The sequence below is a fragment of the Hemibagrus wyckioides genome, linkage group LG04 (genome assembly GCF_019097595.1).
Source record: "Hemibagrus wyckioides isolate EC202008001 linkage group LG04, SWU_Hwy_1.0, whole genome shotgun sequence".
NCBI lineage: Eukaryota > Metazoa > Chordata > Actinopteri > Siluriformes > Bagridae > Hemibagrus > Hemibagrus wyckioides.
In genome coordinates, this window is record NC_080713.1 from 2,327,094 (window position 1) to 2,349,734 (window position 22,641).

The 22,641-nt window shown below is 37.7% G+C and overlaps 1 protein-coding gene across 1 annotated transcript in view; it reads left to right on the forward strand.

Annotated features, from left to right (window-relative positions):
- spon1a (spondin 1a) overlaps nucleotides 1-22,641 on the forward strand; it is an 81,856-nt gene that overhangs the window by 12,576 nt on the left and 46,639 nt on the right. Inside the window, exons 4-6 of the mRNA XM_058387092.1 lie at nucleotides 4,519-4,592; nucleotides 4,766-4,888; nucleotides 9,492-9,640. Coding sequence (XP_058243075.1) covers nucleotides 4,519-4,592; nucleotides 4,766-4,888; nucleotides 9,492-9,640 — 346 coding nt within the window. The remainder of the gene's footprint in view (nucleotides 1-4,518; nucleotides 4,593-4,765; nucleotides 4,889-9,491; nucleotides 9,641-22,641) is intronic.

A 22,641-nucleotide genomic window follows, 5' to 3' on the forward strand; every position in this document is an offset into this window, starting at 1 on the left:
CACACACACAACCACACACACACACACACACACATACGAAGGCGATTAGCATCAGCCGTGTACATGCAGGAAAGTGAATCTGGCCTTAATAACGTCTCATTGATAGAATTTAAATTGGATGTTAAATAACCATTACTGCATCTGATTGCCTGGTGGCTGGTAGAAATGGAGCGAGCGCTTTTCTCCTGCCGCTTTCTCCTAGATGTATGAAATTGGGGTGAGATTGAATTAAAGCATGGACAATTACGGCTGTTCAGGAAGGGAAGACGCTTGGTTTGTGCCGTATGAAAGTGTGTGTGTGTGTGTGTGTGTGTGTGTGTGTGGAGAGTCAAGATATGACCGAGGTCTTATGTTCAGCCTCATATTGTGGTGTGTTATTGTTTCCAGCGGTGATATTAGATGGAAGGCTAAAATCTAATATCTGTCAATAACTCCACACTGAAACAGAGAGTTTTTCGAGGCGGCTGGTTTCATGTGGCTTTTCCTCAGAAAACCAAACACAATAAGCAGAAAAGTTCTCACCCTTTAACGACAACAACAACAACAACAACAACAAGATTGTTGATTCTGAGCAGTGAGAGGTGACGTGAATAACTCTGAGTATCTCCTCATCATGGCACCTGTTAGTGGGTGGGATATATTAGGCAGCAAGTCAACATTTTGTCCTCAAAGTTGATGTTAGAAGCAGGAAAAATGGACAAGTGTAAGGATTTGAGCGAGTTTGACCAAAAGGTCTAGTGGCTAGACCACTGGATCAGAGCATCTCCAAAACTGCAGCTCTTGTGGGGTGTTCCCGGTCTGCAGTGGTCAGTATCTATCAAAAGTGGTCCAAGGAAGGAGCAGTGGTGAACCGGTGACAGGGTCATGGGCGGTTAAGGCTCATTGATGCACGTGGGGAGAGAAGGCTGGCCCGTGTGATCCGATCCCACAGACGAGCAAAAGACGTTGCTCAAACTGCTGAAGAAGTTAATGCTGGTTCTGATAGAAAGGAATGCACAGTGCAGGACGGGTCAGGGCTGTTTTGGCAGCAAAAGGGGGACCAACGTAATATTAGGTAGGTGGTCATAATGTTATGCCTGATCGGTGGAGAGAGATTTTAGCAGTGATACAGAGTGGAGGAGGCGTCTCTCTCTCTCTCTCTGAAAAGGACCTGAAGCATTTTCCAACAAGAAGAAGGCATATAATAAAAATATTACGAGTTTGCTCTTTTATCTCTTTACATGCACTTTGAATCATTTTAAATTCTCCTTCCAACAGGATTTTGTATTTTGTATCTCTTCCAGGGTGATGGGTTTTGGACTCAGGCCTCTTCTCCGATATTTTATTCAGTTATTGCGTTGGCTGTATCCTCTGGATAAACAGACGCTGGCAGATGTTCTATCTGATTGTACAGCTCTAGTTGTTGGGAACTGTGTATCCTGAAATATCCGTAGAGTTAAACAGAAATATTTCAAATGGATTTGAATCCTGTGTAAAACTCTACAGTGTATGAACTCTGGGTTTAGTCCCTGTGTTACATGATTCGTGTGGAGTCTTTTACCAACCCAAATTATCTTGCTAGGTGTCACCAGGGGGTTCAGGGAAACTTCATCTTTCACCATGTAGCCTGAAAACCATGTTATTGGATACTGCATTTAAGGAAAGCAATAAATAAATCTATAAAACAGAACTTGGACTGAATTAAAAGGGGGAGGAGTTAGTGTCGAAGAGTACATTTCTGGATGATCTGCATTTATTAATGCAACAAGTATGATCTGAAAGAAAGCAATAAGAATTCACTGTGCTCTGTAAAAGGGGGAGGAGTCAGTGGTAGCTGGTGAGCTGCAGTGGCTGAGCTGCGTTATTGGAAGATTTGAAGAAATTTCCGGCTGATAGGTTTTGATTTGATTGATTAATGCGTCAAGTATGACGAAAATCAACGAAAGGTTTGTTGGCAAGAATTTTCAGTTTGCTTTGGCCGAAAAAATGACGAGTTAAATGATGAACGAGGCTCAGTGTCAGTGTAAAATCAGATCAAAATATTCACGTGTAATCAAGTTTTTGCCTTCAGTAAATCAAGGTGAAGGAGTATTACCATATTTATGTGATTTTGCTTGAACATTCGGTTGGAGATTAGACTCGACAGCTTGGATTAGATGCTTGTGTTTGCTGAGATTTGGTGATGTGGTGAAGAGCAACACGGTGCAAGATAATGAGGTTGAGAACACTTTGAAAGTCCAGAGCAATCAAACATTAATGAGCAGAAAACAAAAGCAACAGGTGAGAAGGCGGCTTAATGATCTGACAAGCGGCCGGATCGTTTCCCACTTGGAACAGCGCTGCTGGGAGTCATTTTAGGGAACAGAATTAACATGAGAAGGGCTGATGGAGGTGTGTTTTTATTCTGGGACTCGGTTAAAAGGAAGTACAGGTGCAGATGAAAATCCAGCTCTCAGTTCAAATTGCACCCTGTTTGGCTAGATGATGAAATGTGGATCAAGGCTGATGAAACGGTGTTCAAGACCTCAGAGGAAAATAGGAAACAAAAGCAAAAAAAAAAGTGTGAAAGAAGTGAAAAATGTAAGCTACGTGGTGGAAAACTGATTGCTTTGAGAAAAGATGCAGGGGAGGATTGAGAGATCAGCGCTGTTGACTCGACGTGGGAAATTCAACAGGTTTCACAAAAGTGAGAAACATGGAGTACGGCTGTTAAATAACCATTAAAAAAAGAAAAGAAAAGCAAAGATTATATACTATAATTTATTATAATTAAATAATTAAAATAAATATGTAATAAATTAATATAAATAAATAAATAGATAAACAAAGAGAAAAGAAAAATCTTTATTTCGTATAAATAAATAATTAAAATAAATAGGTAACTTATATAAACAAATAATTAATACAAAAGAAAAATGTTTATTTAGTATAAGTAAATAATGAAAACAAATATGTAATAAATTAATAAAAACAAACAAAAAAAATGAATGAATATATAAGAAAATGTTTAAATAAATATATATAAATAAATGATTAACATAAATTTGCAATTGATATAAATAAATAAATAAATAAATAAGTAAATAAATAAATAAATAAATATTTTCTATAAATAATTGAAAATAACTTATTTATTTATTTATTTATTTAGACAGGCTCTGAAAGGTTTTGGATTGATTAATTATGTTTTTATTCATTTTATTTTATTTTATAGATTTATTTTACTAATGAAGGAGATATGGTACTTTACATTTATACAGTAAATCTTTTTGGAAAACTCCTGCAAAAGTAAAAATATGAAAATGGAGGAATGAAGAGCATCGCATGCAGTCGGTGTGGTCTGAGCCGGAAAACAGGTAGAATGAATTATTTATGGATAGAAATAGGTCTGGAAAAGAGGAATGCTAGAAAGAAAGAAATGAAGTACTTCCACATCATCATGGTTTTTTTTATATATCGGAGATGAATATATAGATAATAAACTAATGTTCAGGATCAGTGTAAGAGCAGTGTTTAAGATGATACGAGGCAAAAGAAGTCAGATGAAGCGGCTCTTAATTGCACTGCGTAAGAGTTCAGAGAGACTGCGTGTGATGAGTTTGGAGTGAATGTAGAGACACAGCTGTCACCTGCTGCTACTGAAATGGAGCAGTGCTGCTGGAGTGATGCTGGGATTCTGTGGAGCTTTCAGTCTGACACGAGCCACTGCTTCAGCTCCAGCCAGTCTGTAGGAGGTCCTGATTACACCATTGTTCATCATGAAGCTCTTCTCCTCTCTTCTCTTCTCCTCTCTTCTCTTCTCCTCTCTTCTCTTCTCTTCTCTTCTCTTCTCTTCTCTTCTCTTCTCTTCTCTTCTCTTCTTTTCTCTTCTCTTCTCTTCTCTTCTCTTCTCTTCTCTTCTCTTCTCCTCTCCTCTCCTCTCCTCTCTTCTCTTCTCCTCTTCTCTTCTCCTCTCCTCTCCTCTCTTCTCTTCTCTTCTCTTCTCTTCTCCTCTCCTCTCCTCTCTTCTCTTCTCTTCTCCCATTTTTCTTCTCTCATTTCTCCCTTTTTCTCTTCTTTCTCCTTTTTTCTTTTCTCTTCTCTTCTCTTGTCTTCTCTTCTCTCATTTCTCTTCTCTTCTCTTCTCTTCTCTTCTCTTCTCTTCTCTTCTCTTCTCTTCTCTTCTCTTCTCCCTTTTTCTCTTCTTCTCTTCTCTTCTCTTCTCCCATTTTTCTTCTCTCATTTCTCCCTTTTTCTCTTCTTTCTCCTTTTTTCTTTTCTCTTCTCTTCTCTTGTCTTCTCTTCTCTCATTTCTCTTCTTTTCTCTTCTCTTCTCTTGTCTTCTCTCATTTCTCTTCTCTTCTCTTCTCTTTGCTTCTCTCCAATCTTTTCTAATCACTTCTCTCTTTATTTCTTCTTATCTTCCCCATTTCCTCTCTTCTCATCTCTTATTTCTTCTACGCTCATGTCATCCTTTCACTTTATTCCTTTATTTTCTTTTCTGGTCTCTACCGTTCCTCTCTCTCGGCTCATCTCGTCTCTCCTCCTCGTGTCTTTCAGGGCGAGCATCATTCAGAGGAAGATCATCTCTTTCCAGGATGAAGGCTCTCTGACAAAGCGACTGTGTGAGAAAGGTGAGGCTTCGGTTCTCAACATGGAGACGCTCTTTACTGCAGAACTTTATATTCCATCTGCGGGTCTCTGCACTTTTAAACTGCATGTTGATGTTGTTCATCAAGTGCTGCCAAGAGACTAGAGTGTGTGTGTGTGTAAATAATCTGGCTGTTTAATATTTTCTCCTCTCCAGAGCCGTTGTATGGTGAGGTCACTGAAAAGCCTCTGCTGGATTGCTGCGCCTGTGGAACGGCCAAGTACAGGGTCACCTTCTACGGGAACTGGTCCGAAAAACTGCACCCCAAAGACTACCCCAGTGAGTTATAAATATAGCACATACTGTACCGTAAGTGAAAGCACTGTGTACAGGTTTCTATTAATCAGGGGGTGATGTTTAGTTTTATTTTTTTATTTTTTCAAAGACAAAGTGTAATTTTCTTTACTAAACACTAGTTTCAAAGCCATCATGATCGACACTGGTCAGCTATAACACTCTGACCAGTGAGAGGTGAAGTGAATAACTCTGAGTATCTCCTCATCATGGCACCTGTTAGTGGGTGGGATATATTAGGCAGCAAGTCAACATTTTGTCCTCAAAGTTGATGTTAGAAGCAGGAAAAATGGACAAGTGTAAGGATTTGAGTGAGTTTGACCATAAGGGCCACATTGTGATGGCTAGACCACTGGATCAGAGCATCTCCAAAACTGCAGCTCTTGTGGGGTGTTTCAGTGGTAATAATATTAATAATAGCAGCAGCAGTAGTAATAGTAGTAGCAGTAGTGATATTGGTAATAGTAACAGTAATAATAAGACTGTTTTTTATTTGAAGTACAAGTATTAGTAACACTGGATCCAGCAGAAGCAGCAGTACTAGTAATAGTAACATGGGTTTTAATAGTAGTAGCAGTAATAGTAACAATAATAGCAACACTGGTTCTAGTACTAGTAGTTGTAACCGTAGCAGTAGTAGTAATTAGAGCAGTGGTAGTAATAGTAGCACTGGTTTCAGTAGTAGTAATAGTCAGCCATGATACCAGGTCACAGAAGGTTAAGGACCTTGCTCATGGGCCTAACAGTGACAGCATGGTGCTGGAGCTTGAACCGTGAACTTCTGATCACTGCCTTATGATTTTGCCAATTCTTGCACAAAAAAGCACAAAAGTTTTGAAAATTGAACATTTTTTGGCATTTTTCCCTGCTGCAAAATCCTGGGGGTCTGATAAAGTGGATAACAGCAGTGGGGATCTTGGATGGAAATGATGGAACCTTCTCCATGCCTTGCATTTCATCTTTATGTTTCCAGTTTTGAACACTTCAGCATTGCAAAATACTTTCTTGTTCCTCAACCATTGTGATTTAGGATCTTATTTTGTGTTAATACATTCATCCCTGGCCAAATCCTAACCCCCAGATGGAGTTAAAACAGTGTTCCACCACCACTACCACCATCACCACCTTTTAAAGATTTGGAAGCTTTTCTTGGGGTCCCATCAATTTGTAAACTTCATAGCCAAAATGTTTGATGAGTTTTAGTCTTATTTAAATACAACACATGATTTGAGAACGATCCGGATCTGAAGTTTGCTCTGGTTTCTCTGAGAAACTGCTTCTTCAGTGTTGGAGTGAACCCTGGTGTTCATGTAGCTGCTTAAAAGCCTCCAGTGTCGATTTATCTAACTTATTCATCTCTTTAATGGATTAATTCTCAGACCTACCAACACTCTGCTAAAATCTACTCTGTTCAGTGATTTGAAACCTCTACCTTTAGACTTAATATCCATAGATTTGTTCTCTGAGGGCTTCTTGACCTTGCCGTTTGGGGAGTAAATTAAGACAAGGGGATTACTGACACTCGATCAGAGCTGGAGCGCATGTCACTTGGATCGATATGCTGATTAAAACGAGTCTGAAAACGAGATAAAAGTCAGTAGTGAAATTTATGAGCTTAGGAAACTGAAACTCTGGTGTGTGTGTGTGTGGGGGGGGGGGGGTCTAGGCTTCAGCAGGTTTGACTTGACTTGCTAGACAACCAGTTTAAGAAAAAAAAGGAAGTTGCTCTGTGGAACAGGTGTGAAGAAATTGTTTGAAACAGCACGAGGGAGGAGGAACAGTGTGAAGCCATCTGTCGTCCGTCTAAATTCTACTCCTCTATATCATCCGTCCTTAACAAAGCAAATAAATATGACCATCACCTTACTTTCACAACATGAAGGTTGTTCCCTGGCATGTCTCATCCTTCAGATTTATCTTCATGACATTTCAGCTCTGTTCCTACAGGAACGCTGAGCTAGACGGGACAAGGTCGAGGCAAAAAGGAAAGGGTCAGGGAATTCAAATCTGAAAAGTAAATAAATAAGGAGAAGAGAATTTCTGTCGGAAAAACAAACTGACTCGCTTGCACTGCCTGGACGAGGCTGTTTGCAATTCTGAAGAGATTGAAGTGTTTGTTCTTCACAGGTATTAAGGTATGAAATGAAAGAAGGGCTGCACTGTATGAACGGAAATATGAAAATCAGAGATCGGACATCAGATCTGGTCACTGAGATACTGACGGTCAGAAGGATTGGGTTGAGGGATTAACTGTACACACAGCGTGAGAAGATTATTCCTGAGAGATAATTCATAAAGCAGAATTAAATGACATCAAAGGCTATAAAATCCCACAGCAGTCTGGACACTTCTTAGTCCATCTGATAAAGAGTCTGGTCCAGAGATTAAAATTTAATATGTATATATAAAGAAAGAAATATTAGAATCCATATATATATATTAGAATATTAGAACAAGTAGTAGTGTTCGTAATAGTAACAGTAACACTTGCAGTAGTAACTATTTACAGAAAGAGTAACAGCAATAGAAGAACTAGTAGGTAAGACTCTAATAATGTTACCTACTAATCTGTCTACTGCTGTAACTATTACTAATAATGTTAAACAGCAGCAGGGGTATGTGCTAGTAGTAGTTACAGCAATAGTAAAAGTAGTAGCTAGATACTAGCAATATTTAAATCATTAGTAGTAGTGATATTAGCAGTACAAATAATAGTTGTACAGCAGTAGCGGTAGTAACTAATACAGGTTTCAGTAGGGGTAGTAACTAATACAGGTTTCGGTAGGGGTAGTAACTAATACAGGTTTCAGTAGCAGTAGTAACTAATACAGGTTTCAGTAGGGGTAGTAACTAATACAGGTTTCAGTAGGGGTAGTAACTAATACAGGTTTCAGTAGGGGTAGTAACTAATACAGGTTTCAGTAGCGGTAGTAACTAATACAGGTTTCAGTAGGGGTAGTAACTAATACAGGTTTCGGTAGGGGTAGTAACTAATACAGGTTTCAGTAGCGGTAGTAACTAATACAGGTTTCAGTAGGGGTAGTAACTAATACAGGTTTCAGTAGGGGTAGTAACTAATACAGGTTTCAGTAGCAGTAGTAACTAATACAGGTTTCAGTAGCGGTAGTAACTAATACAGGTTTCAGTAGGGGTAGTAACTAATACAGGTTTCAGTAGCGGTAGTAACTAATACAGGTTTCAGTAGGGGTAGTAACTGTAGTAGTAATGGTAGTAATGATTGCAACACTGGTAATATTACTACTAGTAGTAACAGTACTAGGATGGTACTAGTGGTAATAACATGGTAGTAACTATAACTCTAGTAATACTGTAGTAGTAATAATGATAGTAATAATGGTAACGCTACTAGAAGTGGTACTAACAGTAATAGTAGCAGAAGTAATAACATTAGTAATAACAGTAGTAACAGTAACACTGGTTTCAGTAGTAGTAGTAGTAATAGTAGTAAAAATGATAGGAACGCTGGTAATGCTACTAATAGCAGTTCTAACAGTACTAGTATCAGAAGTAATATCATTAGTAATAATAATAGTAGTAACAGTAACACTGGTTTCAGTAGAAATAGTAATAATAATAGTAGAAGCAATAGTACAGTAGAAGTATTAGTAATATCGGTAATAGAAACAGCAACAATAAGACTTGTACTTTGCAGTACAAGTATTAGTAACACTAGATCCAGCAGCAGCAGCAGTACTAGTAATAGTAACATGGGTTTCAGTACTAGCAGTAGCAGTAATAGTAACAATAACAGCAACACTGGTAGAACTACTAGTACTAGTAACAGTAGCAGTGCTAGTAATTATTAGTGGTGGTAGTAATAGTAACACTAGTTTCAGTTGTAGTAATAAAAGTAGCACTTGTAGTACTAGTAAGAGTAGAGTAACACTGAATTCAGGAGTAGTTGTAAAAGTAGTAGTAGTAATAGTAGAAAGAGTAGCAGTAGTAATAGTAACACTAGTAGCACAAGTAGCAGTAGTAATAGTAGAAAGAGTAGTAGAAGTAATAGTAACACTGGTAGTACTACTACTAGTAGTAATAGTAACAGTAGCAGTAGTAGTAGTATTAATAAAAGTAGTAGTAGTAATAGTAGTAGCAGAACAGTAGTAGTAAAAGAGTAGCACTAATAGTAACACTACAAGTAGTACTAGTACTAGTAGTAGTAGTAGTAATATAAGTAACAGTAATATTAGCATATTACAGTAATATTAGCAAAACAGGTTTAACTAGTAGTAATAAAAGTAGCAGCAGTAATCGTAGAAAGAGTACCAGAAGCAATAGTAACACTACTAGTTGTGATAGTACCAGTACAGTAGTAGCAGTAGTAACACTGGTTGTACTAGTAATAGTAGTACTAGTAACAGTATCAGTAATAGTAACACTGGTTTCAGTAGTAGTAATAAAAGTAGTAGTAGTAATAGTAGAAAGAGTAGTGGTAAAAAATAGTAACACTACTAGTAGTAGCAGTAATAGTAGCAGAGGTCATTAAACCAGAGGTCATCTGTTAATTTTCCCATGAAGTAATTCATTTCTGCAACTAAATATTTCTTTTCCATTTTTATCCTGACAGGACGAGCCAATCACTGGTCAGCCATCATTGGTGCGTCACACTCCAAGAACTATGTGCTGTGGGAATACGGTGGTTACGCCAGTGAAGGAGTGAAGCAGGTAGCGGAGCTCGGCTCGCCCATCAAGATGGAGGAGGAGATTCGACAGAAGGTAAGATGACGGACGATGCTGAAAGGCCACGGTCTTGTACTGTATACATTATTAATAGCGGAATAAGTTAATACAATCGCTGGGGTCAGTGCTTATTCTGTAAAATGTAAAGATGTGAAGTCAGCTAAATTTTACCATAATGGGTATTCTACTGGAAGGATGTCCACGCTGGATAAAACTGCAGTTTAATATTCAGTCAATGAAGCTTTTTCCCTGATGAGTAAAGTGCCTCTTCCACTGGTGAAAAAAACTGCTGTTCTTAACATTTCCTAGTTTAATGCTAATTTATCTGACCACAAGGTCGCTGTCCAATAACACAGAAGAACGTCGCTAGGCATATAAAACAATGTTTCTGTACAGCCATAAGTGCAGAACGAATGTCTTTATGGAATCCCTCGTTGTCAGTGACAGATGGCTAGGACAGTGGCTAATCATCAAGAGCTTTGATGTTTTTAGTCACCTGTCATTGGCTGGAGACATTTTTACCAAGTAAGCATTTGCTGTTAGCAGTGAACATGTGTGGAATTTTAGATTTAAGATGTTTTATCAGTGGGATCATGTTGGCTTGGTGGTTAGCATGTTTGCCTAGCACCTCAGAGGTTGGGGAGTTTGCATGTTCTCCACATGCTTCAGGGGTTTCCTCAGGATACTCAGGTTTTCTCCTCCGGTCCAAAGACACATGTTGAAGGCTAAGTGGTATGTCTAAATTATCCGTAGTGCGTGAATTGGTGAGTGATTTTGCCCTACTGTGAGTTGGTACCCAGTCCTGGTTGCCCCCTACCCTTTGCCCTGAGCCCCCTAGGATAGACCCCAGGTTTGCTGTGACTCTGTATGGGGTAAGTGCTACAGAAGACGGAGGTTTTATCAGGTTATTTGTACTAATGGAAGATGCTATTGTTATATTTGGTATCTTTAATCATACACTATATTGCCAAAAGTTTTGGGACGTCTGCCTTTCCATTCACATGAATGTAATATGGAGTTGTCCCGCCCTTTGCAGGTAGAACAGCTTCAACTCTTCTGGGAAGGCTTTCCACAAGGTTTAGGAGTGTGTTTCGGGGAATTTTTGACCATTCCATTAGAAGCACATTTGTGAAGTCAGGCACTGATGTTGGACGAGAAGGTCTGTCTCACAGTCTCCACTCTAATTCATCCCAAAGGTGTTCTATGGGGTTGAGGTCAGGACTCTGTGCAGGACAGTCAAGTTCCTCCACACCAAACTCACTCATCCATGTCTTTATGGACCTTGCTTTGGTCACTGGTGTGCAGTCATGTTGGAACAGGAAGGGGTCATCCCCAAACTGTTCCCACAAAGAGCATGAACTTGTCCAAAATGTCTTGGTATGAAGCTGAAGCATTAAGAGTTCCTTTCACTGGAACTAAGGGGCGGAGCCCAACCCCTGAAAAACAACACCTGAATTCAATGATTTGGAGGGGTGTCCCAAAACTTTTGGCAATATAGTGTATATACATGCAGGTCACGGTGATTTTGTGATTTCATCTGTTCGTTAGAGCAAGTTCGTACACTACGCCTACATCTCATTATATCTCATGGTATTGGATGTTGGTATCCTTGGTAGTCCCTTTTTTTTTTAAACCAGCACTTTACCAATAAGAGTACAAGTACAGAGCCATGGTGTCTCCCAGAAGCGGCGAGATTACAAATGCATTGTTATAAAGGAGCTGAACTGCCGTAAACACTGCTCCAATCGAGAACACATCCAGATATATTTTAGATCCCCAAACGATACAGATTGGAGTGTAGGCTGAATTGGAATGAGGCCATTGCAAGGTTTCGGATTTCAGTTTCTTTGATTGAACGATAAAGGAGTGTGGATGAGGTTGAAAGGAACTAAATTGAATTTAGCCCCAGAGAGAGCTCTGCTTGAGGCTCTCTATATCGTCACCTCTATCTCAGGACCTGTTTTTAAAGCCTGTCACACTTTTTTTCTTCCCATCTGCCAGTTTGCCACTTTTTTGGAATGGAGAGAATGAGGGATGTGATGTAGTAGACCCAGAGTCTCGGAGGAGGATATTACGGGATATTACTCTCTGTCGATCGCATCAGGCATGATTCACTCTAATCTTCGTTGTTGTTTTTCAATACCTGCACAAGGATAGCAGGAAGGGCAACCCGAGTTGTATTTATGATCACTAATACCTCATCACATCAATATATAGTGTGTACCTTAAAGATAAATTCACTTATTCAGTCATCTTCAACAAGGAACAGATAAAAAAAAAACATACCTGCACATGAGTGTAATATGGAGTTGTCCCGCCCTTTTGCAGCTAGAACAGCTTCAACTCTTCTGGGAAGGCTTTCCACAAGGTTTAGGAGTGTGTTTCGGGGAATTTTTGACCATTCCTCTAGAAGCACATTTGTGAGGTCAGGCACTGATGTTGGACGAGAAGGTCTGGCTCACAGTCTCCACTCTAATTCATCCCAAAGGTGTTCTGTGGGGTTGAGGTTAGGACTCTGTGCAGGCCAGTCAAGTTCCTCCGCACCAAACTCACTCATCCATGTCTTTATGGACCTTGCTTTGGTCACTGGTGTGCAGTCATGTTGGAACAGGAAGGGGTCATCCCCAAACTGTTCCCACAAAGAGCATGAAATTGTCCAAAATGTCTTGGTATGAAGCTGAAGCATTAAGAGTTCCTTTCACTGGAACTAAGATCAGTCCAGTATTTTAATAAATTCGACTAATATATTTGACACAGCCCACTTCCGAGCAATCGTTACAATATATAGACCAAATATTTAGACAAATTCTCTCATTTTCCCGTAAATGTGACTTCAAAAGTGATTGAAATCTTCCTCAGTTTGATTTCACAGACCAGGTTTATAACAGAATCCCAGAAAGTAAACCCTTTTGTCTTTGCAGTGTTTTCCTGCTGGAACTTTATCCAAGTTTCTCTACATGAGCTCAGTATCAGTGTGATGTTGTGATTAGAAATGGCAAAAAATCCATTCTATATGGTGAGCACTGTTGCGTTTATATTGCATTTACACAGGTAATGTACGTGCATCGCTACATGGTCTCGGAAGTGTAGCTCGAGTAGCAGATCGCACACTGAGTTGTGTTCAGAATTCGTCCATCAGGGGGTCTGATATCGAACGGCTGCATGAGGAACCTGAGTGGAAGGAACGCGGGGAGATGTGAGGATCTATATCAGTGATGAAACATGTCTCCTTGACTGGAAGCTGAACTTCTCCATTCTCTGATCATCACACTGAGACAAGGACAAATCACAGGGGGGAAAAAAGACCTTTGTCTCTGTCAGTGTGAAGCGGGTGTTTTACTGATAAAGGAAATGCTGTCATTCAGGCTGTAGAGCTTTTAAGACATAGTCGTGGGGTATAGAAGCAAAATTTTCTAAAGAATCCTGTGTCTGGTTCCAGCGCAGTAAGAATCCATGCAGATATTCATCATGAGAATCAAAGGAAAATATGCTAACTGCGTTGTTTATAGAATCGAAGGCGTTACGGTTCGAGTTGTGTGTTAGATATACGAGGTTTAAATCGCACTGCACATGAATTGTGTTTTTTTTTCTATGAATGTCATCTAATTGCATTCAAATAGCAGCTTAATCCAATAAAGAATGAATGACATTTCCCACGTTTTAGCCTTATTACTTTTCAACTGCCTCCGAAGTACCCCGAAGCTCGTGTCGATTCGCTCTCCGAGTGCGCCTCAGGGACACGTGCTAATTATTATGATGAAACTATTTTCTTTATTTTATTCTTTGGTGCGTTCTGAGATCATTTCTTAACCCCAGGGGAAGAGTTACAGGAAAATGAAAGAGCCATATTTCAGTGGATTCACTGGATTTAAGCAGGAAAAATACAACAGCACAAGTAAAAGTTTGAACGTAAAAGTGAACATTTAAAGAGAACACCAGGAGAATTAGGAGATTAGAATAGTTTATTTTTGTAAACAGGAGAAAAGTCTGGTGTGTCTTACATACTTTAATATATGTTGATAAAAAAGTATTAATTTCAAGAAAGAGTTTGATGAAAAACAAACTGATTTACAGCCTTATATTTATTTCTATATTCAGTAAATTCAGAAACAAAAACCAAGCAAAATAAAAAAGTAAAATAGTAAAGTAATAATAATAATAATAATAATAATAATAATAATAATAATAATAATAATAATAATAGTATGCAGTGCAAACATAAAAACTTTTTTTCTTATTTTTGTTATAGTTTTTCTTATTTATTAATTATTCAGAATTACTTTATTTATTAAATTTTTTATTTAATTTAATTTTATTTATTTATGTTTATTCCAATCTTTCTTCTTGTCTTTCAGATCTTTGGTTTGTATTCTTCTCTACTTTATTCTACTGTACTCAACTCTACTTTAGTTTATTCTACTCTATTCTTCTTTATTCTACTCTACTTTACTCAATTCCACTCTACTTTATTCTACTCTATTCTTCTCTATTCTACTCTACTTTACTCTTCTCTATTCCACTCTACTCTTTTCTATTCTACTCTACCTTACTTTACTCTACTCTTTTCTATTCTACCTTACTCTAGTCTACTCTACTTTATTCTATTCTACTCTACTCTTTTTTATTCTACTCTACTCTACTCCACTCTACAAACAGGACAGGGGTTTGCTGTAGCATGCAGAGATCTATGATACAGTCTTAATGCTGTATATCCACCGATATGACTGCAAATTGTAAATTTGTCCAGTTTTCTGATCTGGGCTCATTTCTGAGTTCACAGGTTCTGGGATCCTAAAATATAAATCTGAAGTTTGTCTGATTATGGCGAATGTCGTTTTCCAGCTCCAGATCTATTAAGGGATGTTGGTGGTTTCCCTCACCAGCGTTTCTCTCTCTCCTGTCAGAGCAGCAGTCAGTAATTTGCGAATGTGGTTCGCTATTAGCTCGGCTCAGTGTGGTGCTAATGAGAAGGCTGCTGTTGTGGCAGCTTTAACAGCCGCCCGCATCGTGTCTCAGGCTGAAGCGACGCAGGACGCTCGTCTTCCTCTGATGACTCAGGAAACTCTTCGTGTCCTCTAACAGTACGAGAGGAAAGTTTGACTTTACTGCAACATGGGTGACAATAAAACACCACAGACTCTGCTTTTGTTCAGATGAGGCTTCTGTCTCTGCAGATTCCTGCTAGCTGGTATGATCGTCTGGAGCTGGTCTGAGATCTGTCTGCTTTGTTGTCAGCTGAGGAGGCATCAGTGGAAGATTTTTACTCCTACAGAAATGAGTAACCTGCTTAATATTCAATCAGTCAAAGAAATAATGTCAGGGATCATTGTGCTCTAATTTTACAGCGCATATGTTTATTAGCATGGTCAGTTAAAATGTTTGTGATCAGGTAACTTGTATTTTTAGCAAGATCCTCCTGATATTTTCACAGCTTGGGTTCCCATCATTAAGCATCATATAAGCCCTGATTTTGATACGTTTTATTAGTTCAAAGATCAACGACAAAGAAAACGATTTTTTGTTTTGTACTCCATTGTACATGGAGCCCTGTCCCTCAGAAGCTTTACTGGGTGGTGAATTTATCCATGTTAGATTAGTAGCGAGTGACCTAACAAGAGCAAGATATGACAAAAAGCTACAGCCACACAACATACTGAGACACCAGATAATGTTAGCAGGCTCAGAATGCAGAAAGGAAAATATCCATCATAGCTCCATCAGAGGAACTTTCTCATCGCAGGGTGTGTGTAGCTAGCTGCATGAGATGCTACAGGAAATCAATGACTTAGTGAAGAAGGAATTAACTAAAGAACCAAGCAGCAGGCTGACGGTAACTCTTAGCACAATGCTACCTCCATCATGCTTCACGGTGAGGGTCAGTTTTCTTCCCCCATCTATCTATCTATCTATCTATCTATCTATCTATCTATCTATCTATCTATCTATCTATCTATCTATCTATCTATCTATCTATCTATCTATCTCTGCACTCACTCCCTCATTCACACATGCCTCGTTTTTTTTCTGTCGGTAAAAATACTTTATGTTTTAAGCCTCAGCAATGTTCTGGCTTTAACACCTTTTAAAACGTTTTACTCTTTCTCGCACCACACATCCACATATAGTTCGAAAAACAAACTACTTATTTCATCACCGCAAGTCGGTTATGAGATTGTTGGGTTTCTGTATGTAGAGTATCATGGATGAAATAATTCTCACCTAAATAATTTAATTGACTCACATTGTAATCAGAAATGAACAGATTTATGTGATGAGTTGGATTCTTCGCAAAGTACTGTTCTAAAGCTCTCCACAGCGCACACGACGCTACGCTAGCTCGGATGATTTCCTCCGTGTGTCGCTTCTCGCATCTGTTGGAGCCATTAAGCGTGCTCCGGGCCTGTGCTGATAGAATTGATCTCATTTATTCCATTTTATATCTTTTTATACCTCATCTTCCTCTCTGGGGCCTTCTCCATCTACTCGATCTGGAGTCTCCTCAATCCTATCCAGGTTGAGTCTTTTATATTGAGGAGTGTTTAATAAATTCCTTCTCTTTGTGTAGCTTCAAGTGCTTCTCTTTCTTTATCCTCACGCTTAAAACTGGATTTTTCATACTGACTGATATTGAGGAAAAAAAACAGCATGGCTGAAGTGTGTGAGCTACTTTCTTTCTAAGAGGAAAAAAGCTATAACTATTATGAAGTGAGGAATAAAAGTGAGAGTATAGAGAGTATACACCAGAGAGTGTGATTATAAATGATTATAAACACCAGGGAGTGTGATTATAAATGATTATAAACACCAGAGAGTGTGATTATAAATGATTATAAACACCTGAGAGTGTGATTATAAATGATTATAAACACCTGAGAGTGTGATTATAAATGATTATAAACACCAGAGAGTGTGATTATAAATGATTATAAACACAGAGAGTGTGATTATAAATGATTATAAACACCTGAGAGTGTGATTATAAATGATTATAAACACCTGAGAGTGTGATTATAAATGATTATAAACACCAGAGAGTGTGATTATAAATGATTATAAACACCAGAGAGTGTGATTATAAATGATTATAAACACCTGAGAGTGTGATTATAAATGATTATAAACACAGAGAGTGTGATTATAAATGATTATATACACCAGAGAGTGTGATTATAAATGATTATAAACACCAGGAGAGTGTGATTATAAATGATTATATACACCAGAGAGTGTGATTATAAATGATTATAAACACCAGGAGAGTGTGATTATAAATGATTATAAACACCTGAGAGTGTGATTATAAATGATTATAAACACAGAGAGTGTGATTATAAATGATTATATACAACAGAGAGTGTGATTATAAATGATTATAAACACAGAGAGTGTGATTATAAATGATTATAAACACCGGAGAGTGTGATTATAAATGATTATAAACACCAGAGAGTGTGATTATAAATGATTATAAACACAGAGAGTGTGATTATAAATGATTATAAACACCAGAGAGTGTGATTATAAATGATTATAAACACCTGAGAGTGTGATTATAAATGATTATAAACACAGAGAGTGTGATTATAAATGATTATATACACCAGAGAGTGTGATTATAAATGATTATAAACACCAGGAGAGTGTGATTATAAATGATTATAAACACCTGAGAGTGTGATTATAAATGATTATAAACACAGAGAGTGTGATTATAAATGATTATATACAACAGAGAGTGTGATTATAAATGATTATAAACACCAGAGTGTGATTATAAATGATTATAAACACCAGGAGAGTGTGATTATAAATGATTATAAACACCTGAGAGTGTGATTATAAATGATTATATACAACAGAGAGTGTGATTATAAATGATTATAAACACCAGGAGAGTGTGATTATAAATGATTATAAACACCTGAGAGTGTGATTATAAATGATTATAAACACCTGAGAGTGTGATTATAAATGATTATATACACCAGAGAGTGTGATTATAAATGATTATATACACCAGAGAGTGTGATTATAAATGATTATAAACACCTGAGAGTGTGATTATAAATGGTTACAAACATTTTTGGCTGAATGACTAAAAAACCTGAAGGGAGTGATTAACAGATGATAGTTATCAATGTGTTATGTGTGTGTGTGTTCATGTGTGTTCATGTGTGTTCATGTGTGTGTTTGTGTGTGTGTGTGTGTGTGTTCATGTGTGTTCATGTGTGTGTTTGTGTGTGTGTGTGTGTGTGTGGTTGTGTGTGTGTGTATCACCTGAACGAACAAAATGGTAGTGCCAATGGAGTTTTATATCTCTGGTGTTTCTCTAGTTTCGAGCTCCTGCGTGTTTTTCTGCACATCACTGGGAATTAATTTTATTTTGGTCAACTTGTCAGGAGTGTGTCAGTGAGATTCAGCTTCAAATAGTCTCTCACTGAGAGGAGGAAAAAAATTCCGGAAGCCCTTATGCTTCCGCCGGCAAGAATTTTTTTTGCTATTGCTGTAAAAAGTGAAGAAGATTTAAAAAGCACGCAAAAAAAAGAAAGTCTGACAATAAAAAGTGCTGAGCTTTTGTTGGCTTTGACTGCAGCTCTCCCAGCGCTTCTTTCCGCTCCACAGACGTTCTCTGGCTCCAAACTAATTCATAGGGATTTTTTTTTTAATTCAAATTCAGCCGTACTATTGTTTAATTCAATTCGATTAGAATGTGTGTATAGTGTGTTTAACAGTAGATATCGTCACGAGACAGCTTTACTCTGTAAAACCAGCCGAAGCGGTGGACGAGAGCAATTACCCAAAACGGCGTAAAAAACCTCCAGAGACTCGAAATGGACTTAAAAACTTCGTCTTCGAATCTCCACGTCGTTACAATATGCAGTACGGGTGTGGAGAAGAAAGGAAGAGCGGTAGAGTGTGTGTTTGTAGGATGTTTAATGTGAGATAATGTGTGTATAAGAACCAACACAACAACACAGAAGCTCTCTACACTGTCCTGATCCACTTAAGCAAGGCATACATTTAAAAATTTTAGCAATTGCTGAGATCTGCTTGGTTTACAAAAAAAATTTCAATAATAATAATAATAAATTAATTATCTTCAGCTGACATGTTTTCGTTTTTCATGTTTTGAATAGGGTAGATTTTTAAAAAAAACCTATGAAGCTTACACTTTAACCATCACAATCCTCTTATCAGCCCTAACATGCTGATTAACTAATTAATATTCGCTCTGTTAATTAATATTAGATTGCTCTGTAGATCAGATTTATTATCAGTCATAAAGACTAGTATAACTCCGGTGATGAGGAAATTTGTTTCTAAGAAGAATCACAGATTAATACCCAATTGTACACGATTATTACTATTATTATTATTATTAATCATAATAATAATTATAATTATTAATAATAATAACAATAAGAATTATAATTATAATAATTATAATTATTATTATTACTGTTCTTTTATAGTTATTATTATTTTTCTTCTTCTTCTTCTTCTTATTCAATCTCCACTATTTATTACATAGTATTGGCTCAAACGACTCTTTAGACTTTTCCGTTTTTTTTCCCGTCTTTTTTAGTCCACAGTTCTGGCTTTAACCCTCTCAGGATGTGCAGATGTTTACACACACCTGACTAGAAAAGTAGATGAATCATCTCACAAGGTGCAGACAGGTGAAACTCACATGAAACTCAGATAGAAGTAAAATTGTCTAACATGAAATGCTGATGGATTAGCATGATGCTTTGTATGAAGATTTGAAGTCCTGCAAAGGGTGGCAGCGGTGTAGGTTTTCTCTCAAACCAAGCAGGAGTCTATTGAAAGCTCAGATTGACTGATCACCCACATTCCCAAAATGCAAAACCGTTTCTTTTTTTCTTTTACCCAGAAAGCACTGTGGATGCAGACTGACTTTTTACACTCAGCTACAGCTAAAGGTCCCGAGCGGCTTTGATAATCCTTCACTGTGTCAGTGTCATTAGATGGGAGGCACTTTTTCGGCATTGTAATACGAGTCTCTTTTCATCTGCGAGGCGTACGGAGACTCTGCGCAAACAAACCTGCGCTGTTCGCTCAAGCAAATCTCTTAACCAGGGCAAGACACTTTGATCCTCTGTTTATCACGGCTGCCGTTTGATAGGCGAATCTTAATGGAAGCCTACTTTAGTTGACTCCTGAAGCATAAAGAGCTCTCACACACACACACACACGCACTCACACAAACACACACACACACACGCACTCACACACACACACACACACGCTTCTGAATAACCCGAGCCCTGATTAGAGCATATGAACGACAGCAACACTGCAACCTTTTTTTAATTAAAGTGAGCTGAGTGCACTGAAGGGGGGGGGTGCAAAAGAGAGCAAAAAAGACAGAGAGCAAGAGAGGGAGGGGGAGAGAAAGAGATAGAGAGAAAAAACAAAAGAAAGAGAGAGAAAGAGGGGGAGATGAGAGAAAGAGAGGGAGAGAGAGAACAAAAGAGAGATAGAAAGAGGGGGGAGTGGGGAAAAGAGAGAGAGAAAGAGGGAGAGAGAAAACAAAAGAAAGAGATAGAAAGAGAGGGAGAGAGAGAGGGGGAAGAGAGAAAGAGAGAGAGAGAGAGAGAGAGAGAGAGAGAGAATAAAAGAAAGAGATAGAAAGAGGGGGAGAGGGAGGGAGAGAGGGGGGGGAGAGAGAAACAGAGGGAGAGAGAACAAAAAAGATAGAAAGAGGGGGCGGGGAAAAATAAAGAGAGAGAGAACAAAAAAAGAGATAGAAAGAGATGGGGAGAGAGAGAGAGAGAGAGAGAGAGAGAGAGGAGTGGGGGAGATGGGGGGCTGCAGGATATTAGGGGTAGTACATACATACAAATACATGTATTTGTGTAAACTTTATAACGATCTTATTCCTCATTTCACCTGAGTTCTGGATTCTGATCGGTGGTTTCCATGGCAACAGCTCATTCACACAGACTTGTGCATGTAAAAGGGAAGGAGTCTCCAGTGTCAGAGGTAAAGCTGTAAGTGGAAAGACATCTCCATCAGAGAGGAGCATGAGGCTGCTGAGGAGGCGTTTATAGCTGCTATAACCAGTAAAGAACAGGAACTAACTCATTTCCCAGACATTAAATATCACAGTCTTTTTTTTTTTTTTTTATAAAAAAACACCAAAAAGTAAACTCTAAATCCTCCCATCCCCCAGCCCCTCTCTGTCCTTGTAAACACTATAAAGCCAAATCATTTATGCGGCTTGGTGTTTAATTCATGAGCTCCTCTTCATAAATCTGTTTCCTGTAATAGTCCGTACCTGTTCTGTTCCCGCTATGCAAATGAGCCCTCCACTATGAAGGGCTTCATCCAATATCATCTACGTCTCATTAATGCAGAGTCGCAGGTTCGCTCGCCGTCGCGGCACGTTACGGACCTGCGAAAAAACTTGAAGGAGAAGACGAGCGAGCGTGGCAGAAAGTAAACACCCCCCCACCCCCGTGACTGACAGTCTGGATAGCAGAGAAGACATTTTGGAGCCTTGTTTTGCTTTTGGAGATACACATCCATATAAATATTCTCACAAGCACCGAAACACGACACTCATTTCCATACGAGTGTGAAGAAGCAATTTCTCTTCCTCCTCCAACCGCATCACATCCTGCTATAAGACAAGATACATGGAGATGATCTGAAGCCGCATCGTCACTCTGCTTTGCTTATTCGTTTCTCTCAGGCTCACACTTCACTTTTTTGAATTTGAATTATTTCTATGGTTTGTTTTAAGGATTTATCCAGTTTTTTAATTAACATGTGATTACCGGGTAAACCTTTTTGTCCTTTCTGTAACATCTAAAAGAAATTCCACCCTAAAGAAAAGAGAGAAATGCAGAAGGGATTTATTTCCTATTAGGGACACAAATCCACCATGTCGCTCTGTTATAGAGCATGGAAATTACATTTGCCCCTGTGTGTCCAGTGGGTAATTAAATATTCTTTGTACCGATGTAGTGCGACTTTATGGAAAGGAAATGAAAAACTTTCATAATGGGACTTATTTACGTCTAATTTAACATTAATACTGAATGAATAAATTGAATTAAAATGGATCAAAATTATTACAATTACATTTATTAATTTATTGAAAGTTAAACAAGTATTAAAAGAAAAAATACATTAAATAATTTTTTTCGTAATACATTTTATAATCGGACCATTTATAAACTAATTTACTTTTTATTATTTTGTTATTTTTTTTATGTTTCTTTTCATAATAAATTTTATAATTTAACCATTTATTAATTTGTTTGTTTATTTATTTACTATTTTTTAATATTTATTGTTTATTTACTTTTTTAATAAATAATTCTTTTTATAATAAATTTATAATAATTTTTTATGTATTTATTTTTTTACTTTTTGATTTTTTTTTATAAATAATTATTTTCATAATAAGTTATATAATCTAACTTTATTTATTTATTTATTTATTTACTTTTGTTTAATTAATTAATTAAACAAAAGTAAAAAACAAAAAAAAAATATTAAACAAAAGTCAATCAATTAATTCATTAATTTATGTATGTATGTATGTCTATATGTATTTTTAGGAGACCCATTTGGTGGTGTAACTTGGACAGTTTTGCACCTAAATTCTCTATATATCCAAGAGAAAAAAAAACAGTATAAGAATAATAAATAGCAGTGTAAGAAGTAAAACTAATTATAACACTGAACCTGAAGAAATCCCCTGCTGCTGTGTTGTAAAGTTTCTAATCAGCAGCAGACATCTTGTCTCTCTTCAGCTTTTCACTGATTTGTTACTTTCACAATAAAGCACAGATTTACTCCAGTGCTCAGGCCGGGGCTTTGCCGTGATGGGGGACGGAAGTAAAGAGAGAAGTAAATCTCTTCTTATGGACGTTTTTAATCAACACTTACTTATTATTAGCCACAAACTGGTCGAACAAGACGACTGCTTGATTATAAGAAGTATCCTTCAAAGAAAATGAGTTCAAGAGCATTAAAGCATTATGTATAGCATTAAACGTGTG